Consider the following 18,994-nt stretch of genomic DNA (forward strand, 5'->3'; position numbering starts at 1 on the left):
CACTGCTCAAGAGAGAGTGTACATCTGCTCCTTCCAGGGTGCCTTGGAGCCCAGTGTTTATCTGCCTGCTCTGCCCTGAGAAATTCTTCAAACTGCATCCAATTTCCACTCCTGTTGGGTGTGAGGACCCCAGCAGTGACTTTTCAAAACTGGGTGCTCTGGATCTGATTCCTACTGCCCCAGGGGACCAATGTGTTTTTCAGTTACCCCTTCTTCTTCTCCCACTGAGGGTGTAGTCAGCACACATGCTGCTGGCTTCTTGGTGGCTTGGGCAGGTTTAGACTCAGCTGTGTTCAAGGTTGGAATCAGATCGTGAATTTGCCAATCGACAACTGTAGTTGGTGGCAGGCCATTTCCCTTCACCTGCTTTTGGGAAGGAGAGCCTCCACTTCCAGAAGGGAGTGGGTCCAAAGGAGGTCAGCCTTACCAGTGAGGGTAGTACAACCACCTCTGCAACTTGGAGGAGTCTACTTAGGAATCTTCCCTGCAGATGGTTAATCTCCTCTTTCTGTTCTTCCCTGGATGGTGCATTGTGTCCTTCTGGTCTCTGGAGTCCCCTAAACATTGACCCAGACAGATCCTGGCTGATTATTTGTTGCCTGTGGGATGAACTGATTGTTAGAGATTCCTACTCTGTCACCATCTTCCAGATACATACATACATATATATATATATATATATATATATATATATATATATATATATGAGCAAATGGTTAGTGTGTACGTTTTTTAAAAAGTTGATTACTGCCAGAATTTAAAAACTTAGCAGTTATGTAACAATGAAGATGAAAAAATTGAAGCTTATAATGACCCTGCATACTACAAAGGGGATTCATGTTTTTGTTGCTGTATGTCTGTGCAAATTTTTGAAAGTGCTACCTGAATTGAATTACAGGTGAAAATTCAAGATGTGTATCAGCTTCTTTATGTAGTCTCAATAATGGCTAATAGGTTAATAATTGTGCTACTTCCAGAATTAGAGAAAAAGAAAAAAAAAATTTGTTCATTTTCTACCTTTGTTGAAAATCCAAAGCCTAGAAGTGGACTAACATGCCGTTTCTTTGACTTAGTGGTGACTATCAACAGTCAGTCCCTTAGGGTGCAGAGGTTCTTGATGCATTTGTTTGTGAGAAACATTCTTCAAGGAAAAATGTATAGATCTCCACAAGCAAACCAGAGTAGGGCTCAGAGTTAAGGCTATGGTATATATTTATTACCGTTCTCTCTAATTTCTGGTTATTTCTCCCTAAAACATATCATTAAATATTCTTATCTCCCTTTTTCTTTAATTTGTTACTGTAACATTTTTTATGCATATCCAGTGTGCCTATATGCCCTGGTTTGCCAGCAAAATCCCATAGTACTCCTGTTGTGCCAGCATGATTGTCCATAGTGCCCTTTTCCTTTCCTAAGTCTCCCTGTTTGAGTGATAAATGCTGTGGTCACTCCACTAAAACACATTTCTCTAGGGGGTCACAGTTACTTTAGATCATTAAAGCCTTCTTGATAAATGTACCTACACACACACAAACATACATATACTGATACACCTAAAGGTTCATTCTAACAGTTTTGTAGCCATTGTCACAATATTGTGGTTATAGATAGGATTGGAAAAGTTAGGCTGAATCTCTGTTCTAAAGTTTCATAATTAGAAAAATTAAATATTTATAATTTTCTAAGTTAGTGCATTCTGTTCATATAGCTTAAATCAGCTGATATATGGTTATAATCATTCTGATGTATGATTCTATTATCTTCAGTAATTGTTTTCAATATCTCATGTTTAACTTAGGTTCTTTTCATCACAAATTAGGTCAAATGAAAGAAGTAAAAGAAAAATGAGATGAATTGTCCAAAGCATCTTCCTTCGATACTGTTTGTCAATAGATTGAATATAACAATATGCAATGGCTTTAACAATCATCCAAAACCAAAGTATCTATGTTATAAAGAAGCTAAAATAACTAGGAGGTGTCTGACAACTAAATTTCCAATAAAATTCTTCTAATAGCCAATGTGGAAAGACTTTTATGATATTGTAAAAAGTTTATATATTTTGGAGTGACACAGATGTAGGTTTGAGTGACAGCCTCACCACATTTTATGTGCTTGTTATTTAATCTCTCCAAGCTATGCTGTTCTCATTCCTAATTAAAGAGTCAGAGTATACAAAACACTTAGAAGTAAAATAATAGTAGTTTTGTTATACACATTGAATTTGGTATCACTGGAAGAATTGGATTTGTCAATTTTTCTGGGTTGTTAAAAAACAAAGAAAGGTATTAAAAGAAAGGGATTAATCAAGAACATATTAAGAGATGAAGTCTTGAATGAAGTAAGTCTCCTGGTTTGGATAAAGGAGAATTTAGGAAGACATTTTGGAGATATCATCATATGCTATGGAATGAAGAAATGAGAGAAAGAGATTAGTTTTCAGGCATAGATGCATGGCAAGATCATCAAACTGGATAGTTTCTTTCTGGCCAAGTTAACATGAATTCTTATTTAATTATGTATTCAAATATTTGTCTATGATCCTTAAAATAATTCCATAAGACCAACAAAGAGAAATTATTATCTAAGTGGTCTTTTACTGAATACTTTTTTCTTTAAGACCAAAGAAATATCTTCACTATGCTATTTTTCAAGATACTATCTAAAAAGTATACTGGAGTGAACTACGAGGAAGACATTACATTTTGTTTCTGTTTAACCCATTTAAAAAAAAGAAATTGACAGAAAACAACATACAAACAAAAAAAAAGCAATCAAGTTTTTTTCTCTTCATTTGGTCTATGTTATATAAGGAAATGTCTTATTTGCGATGGCAAATATCTAACAATACAGGTAAAAGTAAAATTTTTATATAACAGAACTAGGGAACAACTTATAATTCAGCAGATTTTTGGCACAGCAATTAGCAGAAAGACTTTTTTTTTCTTTCTGAAGACCCCAAGAAGCAATGTGGGAAAGGACTAGCTATGCTAACATCAAGAATTAGTGCAAAAGGTATGATATTATATCTCATAATTTTCCCCCCAAGGCTATTCATATACATTTATGCATAGCATGTTAAAATATCAGTTTCATCTGTTTTAATAAATATTTCCGAGTTATTTAATCTCTCTAAGTTTAAGTTGTCTTATTTGAAAAGTAAAAAGCTTAAAAATTTTAATGGGTGGTAAACAATAATTTTACAGATTTTGAATTGCAGTTATATTTATTTAAGATCCATGTTTATTGGGGAGTGGATGTGGCTCAAGTGGCTGAAAGCCTGCTTTCCACATAGGAAGTCCTGGGTTTGGTCCCTGGTGCCTGCTAAAAATGAACAACAACCAAACAGCAAGCAAATAAATGAAAAAAACCAACTCAGGGGAGCTGATGTAGCTCTGTGGTTGAGAGCCGGCTTCCCACATATGAAGTCTGGGGGTTCCCTCAAAAAAAAAAAAAAAACAAAACAAAAAAGAAAGAAAGATCCATGGTTACTGATTTCAATGTTTAGCTGAATTACAGAAAATATTTTGCAAGATAATGATGCAAATAAGATTGGCCAAACCTTGGCATTTCACTGGTGAGTTATTTGGATGCAGTCTACCTTTTTTTTTCATGTTTACCATTAGTAAATTATGTTCTATTCACATTTGATTAATATGCCTGCTATATTCAGAGAGGGAGCTTTGCAAATAATAGCAGGCAGATTCACCAAACACAAGGCCAAAGTCTAGCTCTGGAAACAAGTAACTGAGTAGCTCTAATGTCATCATGTCTCTTACTTACAAATAAATAACCTCCAGTTAATTTCATGTGACCCAAACCCATTAAGTTAAAATTTTTCATCCTTCATTACTTAAATGCACCAAGTAGGATACCAATCACAATAGAAATCTTACACAGCTGTGACAAAAATAACAAGAACAAAATCCCCCAAATGAAAAACAGAAGTTCTCATTCCAATATACCTGAGTAAATTTTATTTCTCATAAAGAATCAGTTGTAAATATTATATGTATTCTTAAAATATTATAATATTCTATGCTTTAATCATCTTGTATGTTGTAGATATATAATGGCATATTATTGTATATATCAATGACTGTATTTTGCTATAAAATGTAATGAACTCAAACCCATTATTGTTTTTTCGTGTTGCAGACCAGACCAACCCTACTCAGTAGATCTCTTTTTTTTTTTTACAGATTTTTAAAAAGATTGATTTCTGCCCCCCCGCCCCAGTTGTCTCTTCTCTGTGTCTATTTGCTGCGTGTTCATCTTTGTCCGTTTCTGTTGTTGTCAGCGGCGTGGGAATCTGTTTTTTTTGTTGTGTCATCTTGTTGTGTCAGCTCTCCGTCTGTGAAGCACCATTCCTGGGCAGGCTGCACTTTCTTTCGTGCTGGGCGGCTCTCCTTATGGGGCACACTCCTTGCGCATGGGGCTCCCCTATGGGAGCCTGCGTGGCACGGCACTCCTTGTGCACATCAGCACTGCACGTGGGCCAGCTGCACACGGGTCAAGGAGGCCCAGGGTTTGAACTGCGGACCTCCCATGTGGTAGACGGATGCCCTAACCACTGGGCCAAGTCTGCTTCCCCTAGATCTCTTTTAATACATATAACTATCCTTTATGTAACACTGCCATGTTGTGTATGTAATGTAACACTACCAATCTTAATGGATGACTAACTTTAGCTATGAGTGCTTTCTAAATATTAGGATATTTTGCCATGATTGTACGCTGAGAGCTTGTCCCTTATGAGTAGCAGATTGCATCATCACAATGCCTGACACACAGTAGGAGCTCAAAAACAGAGATTGGGGTGGACATTTGGCCTAAGCTGCGTCAAATAAGTCTCTCTCCTGGATTCAGTTGGGGATTCAGAGGCAATCTCTTCTTATGAATTTAGTTATAACTTGTGTTCTAGAGAACCAAAAATTGGCCATTTTTTCTTTATAGAGAAAAACCAGAGAGATATAGTAATAAAGGAAACCACAAAAAGATGAGAACCAGAGTCTCTGAAGTCTTTCCGATTTCTGATTTGAGTTCCTAGGGGACACGCCTGCCCTTTGTCTGCTGAGACATACCTGTCAACCACACACCCTCCCCAAATGTTTTTTTCCCAGATGCATGTGAAAAGAAAAGTACTCCTACTTTATATCACAGAATTGTAGTTGGAATCAGGTACAGCACTCACTGGCCAGAATTCCCTCTGTAACCCTGGATGAGCCAGCGAGTATCTCTGGTCCTTCCTTAGTTTTTTTTTCTTTACTCTGAGGGAAGGAGCAAACAAGAAGAGTTATTTAGAGTTCCCAGATTTCTGTATGTTTCAAGTTTGGATGCATCACCTCAGTTATGAAGCTTAATTACCTTTAGATATATTTAAGGATGGTGCCGAAATGCTTGGGCTATTTTGAAACAGATTTCCCTTAAAAATCCCTAAAGCCTTGTGATTCTAGTCAAAATAATTTTGCATGACATTTTGAAGTCAGAGATTATGCTTAAATTGTTCCTTGAAATGAGATCAACATGACTACATTTTTTTTTTATTAGCACTATTTTTATAGTTGTAAGAATTTTGCACGATCTCCTGGGGGAAAAGAAAACAACCACCAGAGTTATTATCTCATTTCTATTATTAAATGGCTCTTTAAAGGTTACAAGGCAGCCCTATTATTATATCTCCAACCAACCTGATATCTTTAGCTCCATAAAACTTAAATTCTTCCCTCTTATGTTGCATACTATGCCATTTTCACAAAGCCAAGCCAATTTTTGAGATACTATAAAGTGACAAAGAAAAGCCACAGATTTTTTTTCAAGAATAAAAAGAAGATCTTTAATATTTTCCTTAAATTTTCTGTAAAATATTCCCATCTGGATATTATAATTGTCTTTTAGTGCCAAGAATAGGAAGGTTTTTATTATATATACAACTAAGGGCTTTTGAAATGAAGATACATAATTTAAACAGCAGGATTAAATGAAGGAAATGAATAGACAAGTATTCTTGTGATAAGATTTTTTTCTAAGAATTTTAATTGTTTTCTTATTAACTCTTTAATGTATATTTACTCTCTCCTCGATGAAAAAAAAGTAAATTGCCGTTAATTTGAAATTTAAGGGAGTACATATGCCCCAGTCAAGAATGAATATTTTACTTTTAAGTGTATATCATCCTTTATTAGTTAAATTAAGAGACCAGGAAGTAAGAACCCTGGTATACCCAAGTTTGCCTTGGTACGTATTTTTGCAGTAATTGCAAGTGAAATTCAACACTGAGGGGGCCAAAAGAGATCAGCCTTGCTCAGGAGTTCTTAATAAGTGGTCAATGAGCCTGAATTTAAATTCAAAGAAACATTATTCTTGTGGGGACATGGTGCCGGTGTGATATATTTATTAAGTAATACACAATATAGTGTGGACTTGGTGAGGGGTCCATGGTTTTCACCTGATAACTTGCAAAGGAGTCCATGGAACAAAAAATGTTAAGAACCCCAGACAGCTGTTCCAATATTGAGATGTTAGTGACTGATAATTATCAAATGACAATTGCAACATATTAAGAAGACTCCTTAAGATAATGTATTTGTGATTTCTATAAAAAGTACTGGCATTTTGAAACTTAATTGACCAGTTTTAAGTGTTACAGAAACTATTTCAAAGTTAAGGCTTACACAGCTGCACACAATGTCTTCTTATTTCAGATTATATGACAAAATAAACATAACTAAGGCTGCAGAGTGAAGCTACTTCCTTTGGCCTAAATTCATGTCAATTCTTAGAATTCCGCAACCAAGCAATGGTTTTCTTCAGAATGGAAAACTAATCCTATAAGTTCTATACTTTAGTTAACATTATAGTACCAAGGTTAATTTCACATTTTTGATAATTATTCTATGGTTATGTTAGATATTAACATGAGGGAAGCTGAGGATTCAGTTCTAATTTAGCAATTCTGGAACTCTAAAATTATCTTAAATTTTTTTTTTAAATGAAAATATTCCATCAACAATAAAGGAAATATTTAATGAATTTTCAATATTTCTTCCTGTTTGAGAAAGCATATTAGATATGATTCAAATCCTGTGGAAAGAGTGAAAGCTATTTGGTCATAAGGTCTTTGTGTTTTTATAGAAAAAATAGGATCCAGGAAAGATTATAAATATATACTTATTTTTAAGTCTGACCATAATGGGCTTTATCTGTATGGTGTATTTCAATTTTTAAATCTATAATTAAAAATGTAATTACGATTATGATCTAAAAATAAAATAAACTAAGCCTCAGAATACTTATCCATTTAGTTATTTATTGACACTTCTTGAGCACCTAGAACGTGGATATTACTATGACTTATGTTTTGGGGAAGAGAGAGACTTTAAATACATAATATCTGCATTTAAATTTTTAAAGTCTCAAGGAGAAGTTACAATAATTATCAAAATTATTTTACATAATTTAGAAAATAATTAATATTGTAACAAAGACACAGATCTAGGGCTATACCAGTACAGAAAAAGAAGAAAGTATTCTTGTTGGATAGATCACAGAGAGAACTCTATGTGGGAAATGACTTAGGAGCTGAGTCTAAATGCAAAATATTCAAGTGTAGAGAACAGGAAAGTAAAAGGAGGGGGGCAATCTAGGTAATGGGAGGAGATTGAGGAGCATCTGAATATTAGCACAGAATTAAAGAACGGGCATTAAATTAGTTATGCTATTTATTTTGGATATTCTGACATTTTAGCAGTATGTATAATATCTTTCCATTAATTGAGCAAGGAATATGAATGGAAACCAGGATTTAGGCCAGAGAAATTCCTTATCCCTCAGATTTAAAAAAAGCAATGACTTCCTCTCACTACACATAATTTGTTTGCCTATATTATAAATTTATGGAAGAAAAACATTGGAGATATTAGGAAGTAGATGAGGACTTAGAAATATAGTAGGAAAAATATGAGCAGTTGCAGGAATTATCTTTCAGAATACTTGCTCTCTGAGTCAGAGGAATAGAGAGAGAAGGGAACTAGAAATTAAGAGTAAAATTGTAAGAAATGGGAAATGTGGCTATGACACTATATTGTGGGATAGACATCCAAGAATAAAAATGGAAAAAAAAGTGAAAGGAAGGTGGTAAAGGAAAGTGAAAGAAAAGATAAGCAATTTCAGAATTAAAAAAAAAAACAAAACAAGAAATAACAACTGTATAAAAATATATCTGATGCCAAGGGAGGGAAGGTAACTAAGATTAGAACTCAAAATTAACTTTATTTACAATTTTGTGCCTTTTTGAGTGGTGCTGCAGAAAATCACACTGAAATATCTTTAAGCCTGAAATATAAGACTTAGATCAATTCAAATGTATCAATCATCTGCTTAAATTTAAATCTTCATGCGAAATTAAGGTAGCCCCTAAAATGGGTGTTTGTTTAGTGAATGAATAAAGGTTGGGAAAATACCAGTCAAATCAATTTAATCATCTTGATTTTTGTGGAGCACAAGCTTTTGCTTTGCCTTTGATGTCAACACAAAAAACCTCTATTTTAGAAATAAATACCTAGAATTTCAATGCAAGCAAGATTTATTGCATGTCCAATATATGCCCATCATTGCTTCAGCTAATGGAGATAAAAGAATGACTAAGACATTGAAGATCATATATAACATAATTAATTAAAGGTTTTTTAATTTTGTTTTTAGTGAGACCAGTTTGGAAAATATATCAAATCAGAAACTTAGTAGCATGGAACTTTAGACAAGTTACTTAATCCCAAAGATAATTAGTTTCATTACCTGTTAAACAGGGGAAATAATCTTCACTTTATAGGAATGTTGTGAAAATTAAATGAGATCATAAATTTAGAGTGTTATGATATAATGCTACAAGTAGGCACTCAATAAATGTTAACTTGTCATCATTAGTCATCCTTTTAATAATTTTTATTGTGCTCCTACTATGTGCCAGGTGTCATTATTATTAACATTGTTATAATTTATTCAGGAAATATGGCTTTTAGCCACAAAAAATATGGAGGAAATAGGTCTCAACATAATTATAACAAATATTTTTGGCTATATTCATCATTTCATTTGGATATAGGAGCTAAGTGTCGTAAGAAAGAATGAAATAAATCTTAAAGATAAAAAGCAAAGCAATGTGGAAGTATAGATTAAAGAACAGTTATCTCTTCCTATTATAATCAGAAAGGTTTCACAGACAAGGTAATAACAGAGCTTGTTTATAAAAGAGTTTAAGTTCAGTGGCCAATAACAAAAGGAGGGTTGGGGAGGGAGGGAGGCTTCCAAGCCAGAGAACACAAGGGCAAACATGTAAAGGCTTACAAGATATCCAAGAAACAACACCGCAGTTGTGATTGGACAACAGTCCATCCTACAATAAATGATAAATAACTCCCATGTGCCAACTACAAGAGACATGTCCCTGAATATTACTATACCAACTTCCATTTTCATGGCGTTACAAAGCACTGGAAGATGCGACCAAAGAAAAATTAGGGCCAGATAAACTAAATATGATGTAGAGAAATTTGAAAGTTCTTCTGAGAATATTCAAAGTGTATGGGGAGGGATGTAAGCGTCGAAGCCCATGTTCTAAGCAGAGTGACTCAGAGGCCACATGCATGGAAAAGGCAAATAATGGTGTTTTGCAGACTGGGACAGCTAACACAAAGTCATAATCCTGCCCTGAAGGTCCACGCCGAGGTAACATACTTAACACGGGAAAGAGAGAATTAGGACTTTGTAGAAGATTCATCAGGATAGATCAGAAAAAGGGTTGAGGACAAGACAAGAATTGAAAATGATCTTGAGGACTCCAATATGGATGTTTGAAAGGAAAGGAGTGTGGTGTCTACAGATAGGAAGAGCAGGTCAGTGTCAGGGGTTAGAACAAAATAAGTTTAATAAGCTGATTGACAGTCAGTTGGAGACCAGAAGGCTGTTAGGTATTGGATTTCTTAGCTTGGAAGAGGTCAGAACTAGCCAGAGATGGAGATTTTATAGGCCTCAAGAAAAAATACAGTGTTAAAGCCCTAAAAGGGATGAGTTCATCGATAGAAAATAGAAAAGAAAGAGGTGAAAGTCGACTTTGGAAATCTTTGGAAACATCTGGGTCATAATGTCGGGGTTCAAGGAACACAAATTCCTTCACTTATCTTTAAAAATAATTAGCTCTTTATTATAAGTAGTGAAGAATATTTAAGTGACTTGCTTTTCTTCCTTTCTTCAAAGTTTCTTGGTTCCGTCACAGATCACTAGAATGCTCATGAGCAATGAAGTAGATGGATAAAGAGGATTAAGTGTCTATTCCTAGAAAGCAGTTTTTGAGGAAGCTAAAATTATGGATGAACTGAAGAAATAGATTCACATAAAGCTAATAAAGCTTAAGTTTCAGGGCCCCTCATTTGCTCTGGCCCCTTACAAGGCCCTAGGAGGAATTCTAGCAACATGTTCAAGGTCAAGTGTTTTTGCAAATTTTTAAAAAGTAAATTATTTTAACCCTCATCGGTGAAGATTGCTGATTCTGCTCACATTTCCCCTTTGTTCTTCCCCTTGTGTCAGGTGGTATGGGAGAGGACAACGCCTTTTTTTGAGGTCCATTGGAAAGGCTACAGGTTTTTATAGGCTTTTTTTTTTAAAGTTAAGAATGCATCATTGGGCTTAGTGGGATATAGTATATGGTTTTAGTCATATATGTGTGTGTTGCTATGACTGGTCACCTAGGTTTTAGCAAAAATACTACATATTTAGTGATTTTTCTTTTTGCATTTGATTTAAATGAACACAGGAATTGATTCTATCCAGAAAACAGAGCCTCAGTATTACTTTCCTTTTCAGATTGAAAAGTGTATTTTTGTAGGGAAATAATCAAAACTTAAAATTCTACCTTTCTTTGCTTCACTGGTGGAATTGCTTCTTTGAGGGAAAATAATGATTATATTTACTGATAATTTTCTACTTTTGACTACTCTCAACTCCATTTTATAGCTAAGGAAACTGAGGCATAAAGAAGGGAAATAATCTTCCCAATGTTCCTGAAGTGGCAGAGCTGGAATCATGCACTCTGTTAACAGTCAGTAACTTAAACCACCAGGAAATGCTAACTGTCCATTCCCATAAGTCAGAAGACAGAAGACCCAGCTAGTAAGGGAGCTTAGACTGAGATCTTAGACAAAGCAATTAATTCCTCTGTGCTATGTTTCCTCATCAGATAAATGAAGGTGGAGTAGAAGTCAATGTTCTTTACTTTCATGTGGTCTCATCTTTTGAGAAAATGCTGAAAACTTTAACCCCATTCCTTGGAATAGGACAAAAGCACTTACACAAATTACATACCTAAAGCCCTTTCCTTGGCCCTAGGCTAAAAATTCCCTGGGCTAGAAAATCTTTAAATTTCCTACAAATCTAATACACTGTTATTTTTTTAAAAGCTGACTTCTAGTTTTTGTAGTGACATTTTAAAATGGCAGGGTTGTTTAGTATATGCTTTACTGATAGGTTAATTTGGATTGCATTCTGTTTCTTTTAAACTCTATATCCTGAAGTCTTTCACTTGAGGATATCAAAAAAAATATTCAGGTGCATCTGGATTGAAGACTGAAGAAGTTATGGTGTTTATGTAAAACCAGTAAAATAATTTATGTTTTCCCAGAAAACAATATCAGAAAAACAACCAATAGATCAATACCAAAATCAACTTGAAAAGGATTTACTCTGAAATTAAGCTTCTCAAACAAAATATAGTTTAACAAGGGGGCATTCATTCTGTCTTCCTTCTTATGGGGATACTTTTCATTAGAATGTAAAAATGATGGCATGTTGTGAAGCTGTAAACTTATTATCTATCAAACTTTATGGCTTTCAAGATCAAAGGACTGAGTTTCAATTTAAATGTATGGATTTTTTTTTTATTATAACAACAAAGTATCTCACTGGAAAATAGATAGAGACATTTTATGTATCTTTTCTATGTCACATAAGGAAATTGTATAACCATGCAGTCAAAATTACCTAAGATTTACTATACTAAAGCAGAAAACTACTGTGCAAGCATTTTTTAAAAGTGTGCTAGTACTATTTTGCCCTTGAGCAGAAATAAATTAATGTTTTGGTCTTTTCTTTGTGAATTTTGGTTGAAAGATTGTTCATTATTGTTGAATTTCAGTTTGATTGCAAACTAAATGATGCAAGACTCAGTAAAGTAAAATACACAAAAGACCAATTAACACATTATCTTAGTAAGTATATAAAAGAATGAAAGAACATACTGTTCTACACAGTAACATATAATTAAGATGTAGTCATAAATCAGAGAAATATAACTTATTTAGGTGCACAGGTGGCTTTTAGAAAGATTGATTAGCTTCTTTTACCCCCTTGAGATGTGAGCTCATAGGTATTCCAGGAAAATTAAACAGAATAATTTCTCAAACTTCCCACAGTGTGTCTGCTTCAGTGCAAACAGCATGCTCAAGATATGTGTTTGCAAAGTGTTTATCTCCTTGTCCATTCCTGTTCCAGATGCTCTCTATGATGTCATCACTGTGGGAGCCCCAGCTGCCCATTTTCAGGGATTTAAGAATGGTGGTCTTCGGAAACTACTTCATAGATTTGAAACAGAAAGAAGAAAGTAAGTAATGGTGGGGGAAAAGCACACATTATATTCATGATATTATCTTCCCTTTGAGGAAATTTGTATGCAAGGTTAAGATAAAGAAGCTTGGTCCATTGCAACAAAAGCTCTTGACATCTGCAACCCATTCACAGCTTAAAGTTGTTGCATTTGCACAACTACTTGAGCTAGAATAAATGCAGTGCCCTGAGTGTGCCCTTTGATGGTAGTACTGTGCTGGCAGAAAAATTTTCTGGAAGCTAAGCTTCTAAGGAAGAGGTGATATTCTAGTATCAATCATTGTTCCCTCAATGGAATGGTGTGCAGACAAAGAGTTACCTGAAAACACAGCACAATTTAACTGTGGAGCCAAAGACACTGAATGGAAAGCCTGGGTCCTAATATATTATTTTGACTCTACTGGTGATTTCCATTGTGGTCTGAGGCTTGATACATAACTGCCACATTTAATAATTGTGCCATTGGATAAAGAAATATCAACACAAAGTCTATCAACTGTGTGATGAGATTAAATCAGAAAACTTCTATTCCTTAGGGAAAAGTCATGACACAAAAACCGAGTGTCAGCACTATTGTCATTTTAATAGTTATACTCTTTTCCATTTTTGTTTTAAGCTGCTTTTAAACATTGCCTCATAAAACTTCTGTATCATCAGTTTATCTCCACCCTGATACCTCACCCAAATGAGCTTATCTTATGTTCTTTTTTTTGTGTTCATACACACACAAACCATGAAAAACTTTGTCAAGGTGTGAAGGATATCTTTACTTTCCAAGTAGTTACTTGTGTTGGATTAAGAACCCTAATTTTGAAAGTTAGGAACAAATTGTTACCTTTAGATACTGTTGGTTTAGTAGTAGTAGTAGAAAATCTGAGAGGTAAAACCAGAACTTTTTAAGTTTTATTAATTTGCTCATGGGTGCAAATGTGTGTGCATTGTATCTATTATATATATTTTTTTGTTTTTTAGAAATTGACCTTGTTACAATAATATTAACTTACATGCAACCCTTACTTAGATTTCTTTGTGTACTTTTTTTTCAGAGTGTGGAGAAGGTGTATAGGTCTTTGAAATTGTATCACATGTATAAATTAGAGAAACTCTCACCACAATCAACTATAATACCACAAGGAAATGCCCTTATGTTGCACCTTTATAATAGTCACACCTTTTTTCCCAAACTTAACCCCTGGCAATCACTGATCTGTTCAATACCACTACAGTTTTGTCTCTTTTAGAACAAATATGAAAACATAACAAATATTAATATATAATACTAATACAGGGTGGTAATGATTGGGTGGGTTGATGGAAAAGAAAACAAATGTAACATATGGGCTATAGTTAGTAATATTTTGTTGATACTATTGCATAGTTTGTGTTAAAAGCTCCACAAAAAATGCAAGGTGCTGTTGGTGGGGTAATGTTTGGGAGCCCTGTATGATGATATGCATGTTTATTTTGTAAGTTCACAACTTTTACTTTACATTTATTGTTCATGCATGTTCATATATGAATGAACTTCAATAAAATTCTAAAAAAACAAAAAAAAATTCTAATAATGGATTCTTACAGTAATGACTTGAGAGTGGCTTTTTTTCTTCTTAGCATAATGTTTTTGAAAGCCATGCAAATTGTTGTATTATCAATAGAGAATTCCTTTTCATAGCTGAGTAATATTCCATTATATGGATATGCCACAATTTATCCAGTCACCCATTGAAACACATTTTGATTGTTTCCAGTTTTTGGCTATTCCCACTGAAGCTGCAATAAATATTTATAGATTTTCATGTGAATGTAAGTCTTCCTTTCTCTATAGTAAATAAACAGGACTGCAATTGCAGGGTCATATAGTAAATAAGAGAATGCCAAACTCTTTTCCAGCATGGCTATACCATTTTATATTCACCACCAATTTATGAGAGAATTAGTTTCTTTATCTCCTCATCAGCTTTTGGTATTATATGTATTCTTTATTTTGTTTATTTTAGCCATTCTAAGAGAGGTATAGAATTTCATCATAGCTTTAATTTGTGCTTCCCTATTGGCTAATAGTGTTGCACGACTTTTTATGTGCTTGTTTACCATCTGTATATCCTCTTTTAAAAATGTCTGCCCAGGGAGTGGATGTGGCTCAAGAAGTTGAGCTCCTGCCACCCACGTGGGAGGTCCTAGGTTCGGTTGCCAGTGCCTCCTGAAAAAACAAACAATAAGCAAAACAAATGAAAAAACCTATCAAAGGCAAATGCTGGCTTCCCACATATGAGGTTCCAGGTTCAATCCCTGGCCCAGTTACCTCAAAAAAACAGTCTGTTCATGTCTCATGTCTTTTGCCCATTTCTAAATATATTATTTCTTTTTTTCACTATTAAGTTTTGAGAGTTGTGTATATATTCTAGATATGGGTCCTTTCTTATATAGGTGATATGCAGTTCTTCTCTAGACTTGTTCAATACTTGGAAATCAATCTATGTAGCCCATCATGTCAACAGGCTAATGTAGCAATTGTTCATTCCTAGACACAGAAATGTTATTGATTTCTATGCACTGAACCTCTATCCATTGACCTTGTTGAACTCACTTATTAGTTCTAAGAGGATTTTTTGTAGATTTCTGGGGATTTTCAATGCACTTCATGATCCATAAGCAGGGGCAGTGTTGTTTCTCCCTTTCCAATCCGTAGTCCATTCATTTCCTCTTCTAACCTTATTGCCCTGGTTAAAACTTCTAGTGGTATGCTGAGGCTGTCGACATCCTTGCCTTTTTCCCAGTCTTAGGGAGTCTTTCGTGAAGTACAATGTCAGCTAAGTATGCTGTGTAGCCTGTAGTGGGAAGGAGAAGTGGGAGCCAGGGCTCCCCTCGCAGGCTCCACTGGAGAAGGACGTCTCTTCATAATTACAACACAGGGTGGAGGTCAGAGTTCTGTCTCTGACTCGCCTGCTGCACCACCCTTCCGGTGGGAAAGAGGCACAGGTTTTTGTGGTATTCACTAGGAGAACAGGCAGGTTTGCTTAAAAGATTTCTGTTCTGTTCTAAAACCTGTTCCTCTCCTTAGACTAAGCAATAATGGCTTTTCATGAGAGTTATTTTTTGATTGCCAATTTTTTTGGGGGGTAGGAAGGGGGTTGGGTCATGGCTTCCCCAGCATGCAGGTAGGGATATAGATGAGACAAAAACTAAGCCCCAGGGAACTCACTGTCTGTTTATTCTGCCTATCTGCCTTTTCCCCACTTTTCAGTGTCTTCTGATAGGTAACATTTTTTTTTCCAGGTTTTGTGTGTGTTTGATTAGTGGGAGAAGTAAAAAAGATTGCGTTTATTTTGTCTTGATTGAAAGATGGAAGTCTCTACCTTGAGAGGTTTAAAAAAATTTTTTTTGTAATATTAAACTTTATTTTTAGAAAAGAATAATTACACCAAAAAGAATGGGGAATTCCCATATAATCCCCATCACGCTCCCCTACACACTATTATTGACATCGTAGAATAGTGTTATACCTTGAGATTTTGAAAATATGTATTTTTCTCAATCAAATTTTAATTTGCGTAACACAATTAGTGGACTGAAAACTAACCCAGGGTACACAGAATCTAGTTGAGAATACAAAGCATGGGTACATGAAAACTTGGACCCTATCCCTATAATTTCATGGAATATTACTATATGCTACTAGCAAAAGCAAATGAAAAATTATATGGTTAGGTCCTGAATAATTTTTCTTAAATGTTTACACATCTTCATGATTAGCTGAAGTCCCCTCATTGGAATGTTTATATACTTAAAAATAGCATACATATATTCCCACATACTGACAAAAACAAATACCCAGCTCTGAGGTAGGCAGGTGTAGCTCAGTGGTTGAGCAACTGCTTTGCATGTACAAGATCCTGGGTTCAATCCCTGGTATCTCCTAAAGAAAAATAATAAATTCAAAGTTAGAGAAAATCATGTCCTAAGCTTGTAAACACTGGTGGCGTAAGGTTTTTCATGTGTTATATATTCCATTGCTTTATTGATAGGCTTAACTTATAAAATCAAAAGTATATTTATGAACATTTGGGACATATATGGCTTGTTGAAGCAGTACACTGGTACATATGGAATCAGCCTGTCCATTAAATTAAGAGCTTACTCAAGCAAAGACTTAATGCCTAAAGAGATTTCACACCTTGTAGGTCATTTTTCTGCAAGCTTTTCCAGCAACAAATATTGCATTTGTCAGTCAAAGGCAATATAGGGAAGTAAATATAACTAGATGAAATGAGCAACTTAAGAGTTTTGGTTAAAGCAAACATTTACATTTGGCTATGCAGAAAATCACATTCAGTGAAGGAAAATTTCTTCCCCTCTATTTTTTTTTTTTTTTTTTTTTTTGATATCCTAAGGAAAAGATTGTCCGGTCTTTCAGAGCATGCTTTTGGGGAACTACCACAACCTCTATACTAGATGACTTTCATTTATTTTCTCTTCAGCTAGGCTGATGAAATATTATCATCTGAGATCAGATACTGTTTACAGGTCTGATACTTAGTCATCTATTTTTTGTTGAGTACACTGACCACATAATGAAAAGAGATTTAGCATAAGAAAGCTTTGCCTATAGTATTCACATAATATAATTCGGATCATGTGAAAACTTTCACAGTATATTTTTAAAAGCTATAAGATAATTAATTAGGCAGATTGGTCTTTTTAAAGCACATATATCTGAGTGAATCTCTCCCCTGCTCAGAAACCTTTAAGGAGCTGATGCTCATCAGTCAGACATTACCACCTCCTTGGTCTAACCCCATCAACTTTCTACTTTCAATCACTTTCTTCTGGACTTGCTTCTTACATGCTGCACAAACTGTTTCTTCAATGTGCTTCACTTTTCTAACTCTTCCCCTTTCTGGACTGAAAATGGTTTCACATTTAAGTTTTTGATAAATCATATTCAACAGGCATGGGATTCACATAGGAATCAGATAGAGTCCCTGACTTAAAAGTGCTGGAAACTTCAGTGGCAGAGAAAGTTTCAGAAATAAGCATAACACCATAAGATAAATGCTATATAGAGCCAGGATTTGCACATTAGAATCACCTTTAGTGCTTTAACAATATATATTTATGCTAGGATATCACCCTGGACAAATTACAGTGAGATGTCTGGGAATGTGGCCTAGGCATTAATATGTTTTAAAGTTCCCAGATGAGTCTAATGGGCAGCTAGGGTAGAGAGCCACTGACAGAGATGTAAGTGAAAGTGCTGCAAGAAGACAGGTGAGGGGTGTTGAGAAAGAAAACAGGAATAAGAAATACAGATAAATTGGACTTGAAAAATATGGGACCTCTAGCAATATGTATTAGGAGCATAAAGGAATCTGGGATGTCTAAGCTAAACTATCAGATACGAGAATTTTCTAATTCTTCCCTTTTCATGCCTTCTCCAGTAACATATGAGCTGACTGGGTAACAGTCACAAAAAATATCTATGTTTTAAAACCCTCCACTTCACATATAAGACTAAAGATTCTCATTTCTTCTTATGAAAATGAATTAATAATTCAAATGCAATGAAAGCAATACAGTTGCATCCATGATTTTTTGGAGGGGACCAAATATATTTTTTAGTAAATACTTTTATTGATAATTTTCCAATGTTGCAAAGAAATATATTCATTGAAAAAATGTAGAAAAGTTTAAATAGAGAGATTAAAATCACCCATAATCTTCCTCCCCTATAATAGTTAATGGAAATATGCTGATGCAATCTGTGTTTTTCCCACAAATAACTTACAATTTTATATTTTTTCTATTATAAATTCAAAAATGCAAAAAAGCCTAAAATGGCTAATTTGTAACATAAATAAATTGAACATTCTCCACTGTTTATTTGCATGTGTGTTTGTGGTACTTTGGAATTCATGCCTAATACACCACAGCTCATAGCACACAAATTAAAGAAATAAAGAAGCATATAAAGTGAAACACCTACCTTGCCAAAATCTTTCCCCAGAATAAACCAGTCCAAACAACTTAATGTATTTCTTTGTGGACCTTTGCTTATCTAACAAGGTTGTTCTGAATATTTTTTTTTTAAATATTCCCCCAGCTCTCCCTACCCCCCACTGCTTGCTCTCTCTGCTCTCTGTGTCCATTTGCTGCAAGTTCTTCTGTGTCCCCTTGTCTTCTCTTCTTATCTTCTCTTTAGGAGTCACCAGGAACCAATCCCAGGGCCTTCTGATGTGGGAGAGAGGCACTCAGTCACTTGAGTCACCTCAGCTCCCTTGTTTGTTATGTCTCTCACTGTCTCTCCTCTGTGTCTCTTTTTTGTTGCGTCATCTTATTGTAC

At 34.8% G+C, this 18,994-nt stretch overlaps 1 protein-coding gene across 18 annotated transcripts in view; it reads left to right on the top strand.

Moving 5' to 3' along the window:
- Positions 1-18,994, top strand: part of INPP4B (inositol polyphosphate-4-phosphatase type II B) — a 902,865-nt gene that overhangs the window by 709,574 nt on the left and 174,297 nt on the right. For all 18 annotated transcript variants that reach the window (XM_058287497.2, XM_058287349.1, XM_058287627.2 and 15 more), the window contains one exon: positions 12,544-12,652. In XM_058287497.2, coding sequence (XP_058143480.1) covers positions 12,544-12,652 — 109 coding nt within the window. The remainder of the gene's footprint in view (positions 1-12,543; positions 12,653-18,994) is intronic.

Source organism: Dasypus novemcinctus, chromosome 1, assembly GCF_030445035.2.
Source record: "Dasypus novemcinctus isolate mDasNov1 chromosome 1, mDasNov1.1.hap2, whole genome shotgun sequence".
Taxonomy (NCBI): Eukaryota; Metazoa; Chordata; class Mammalia; order Cingulata; family Dasypodidae; genus Dasypus; species Dasypus novemcinctus.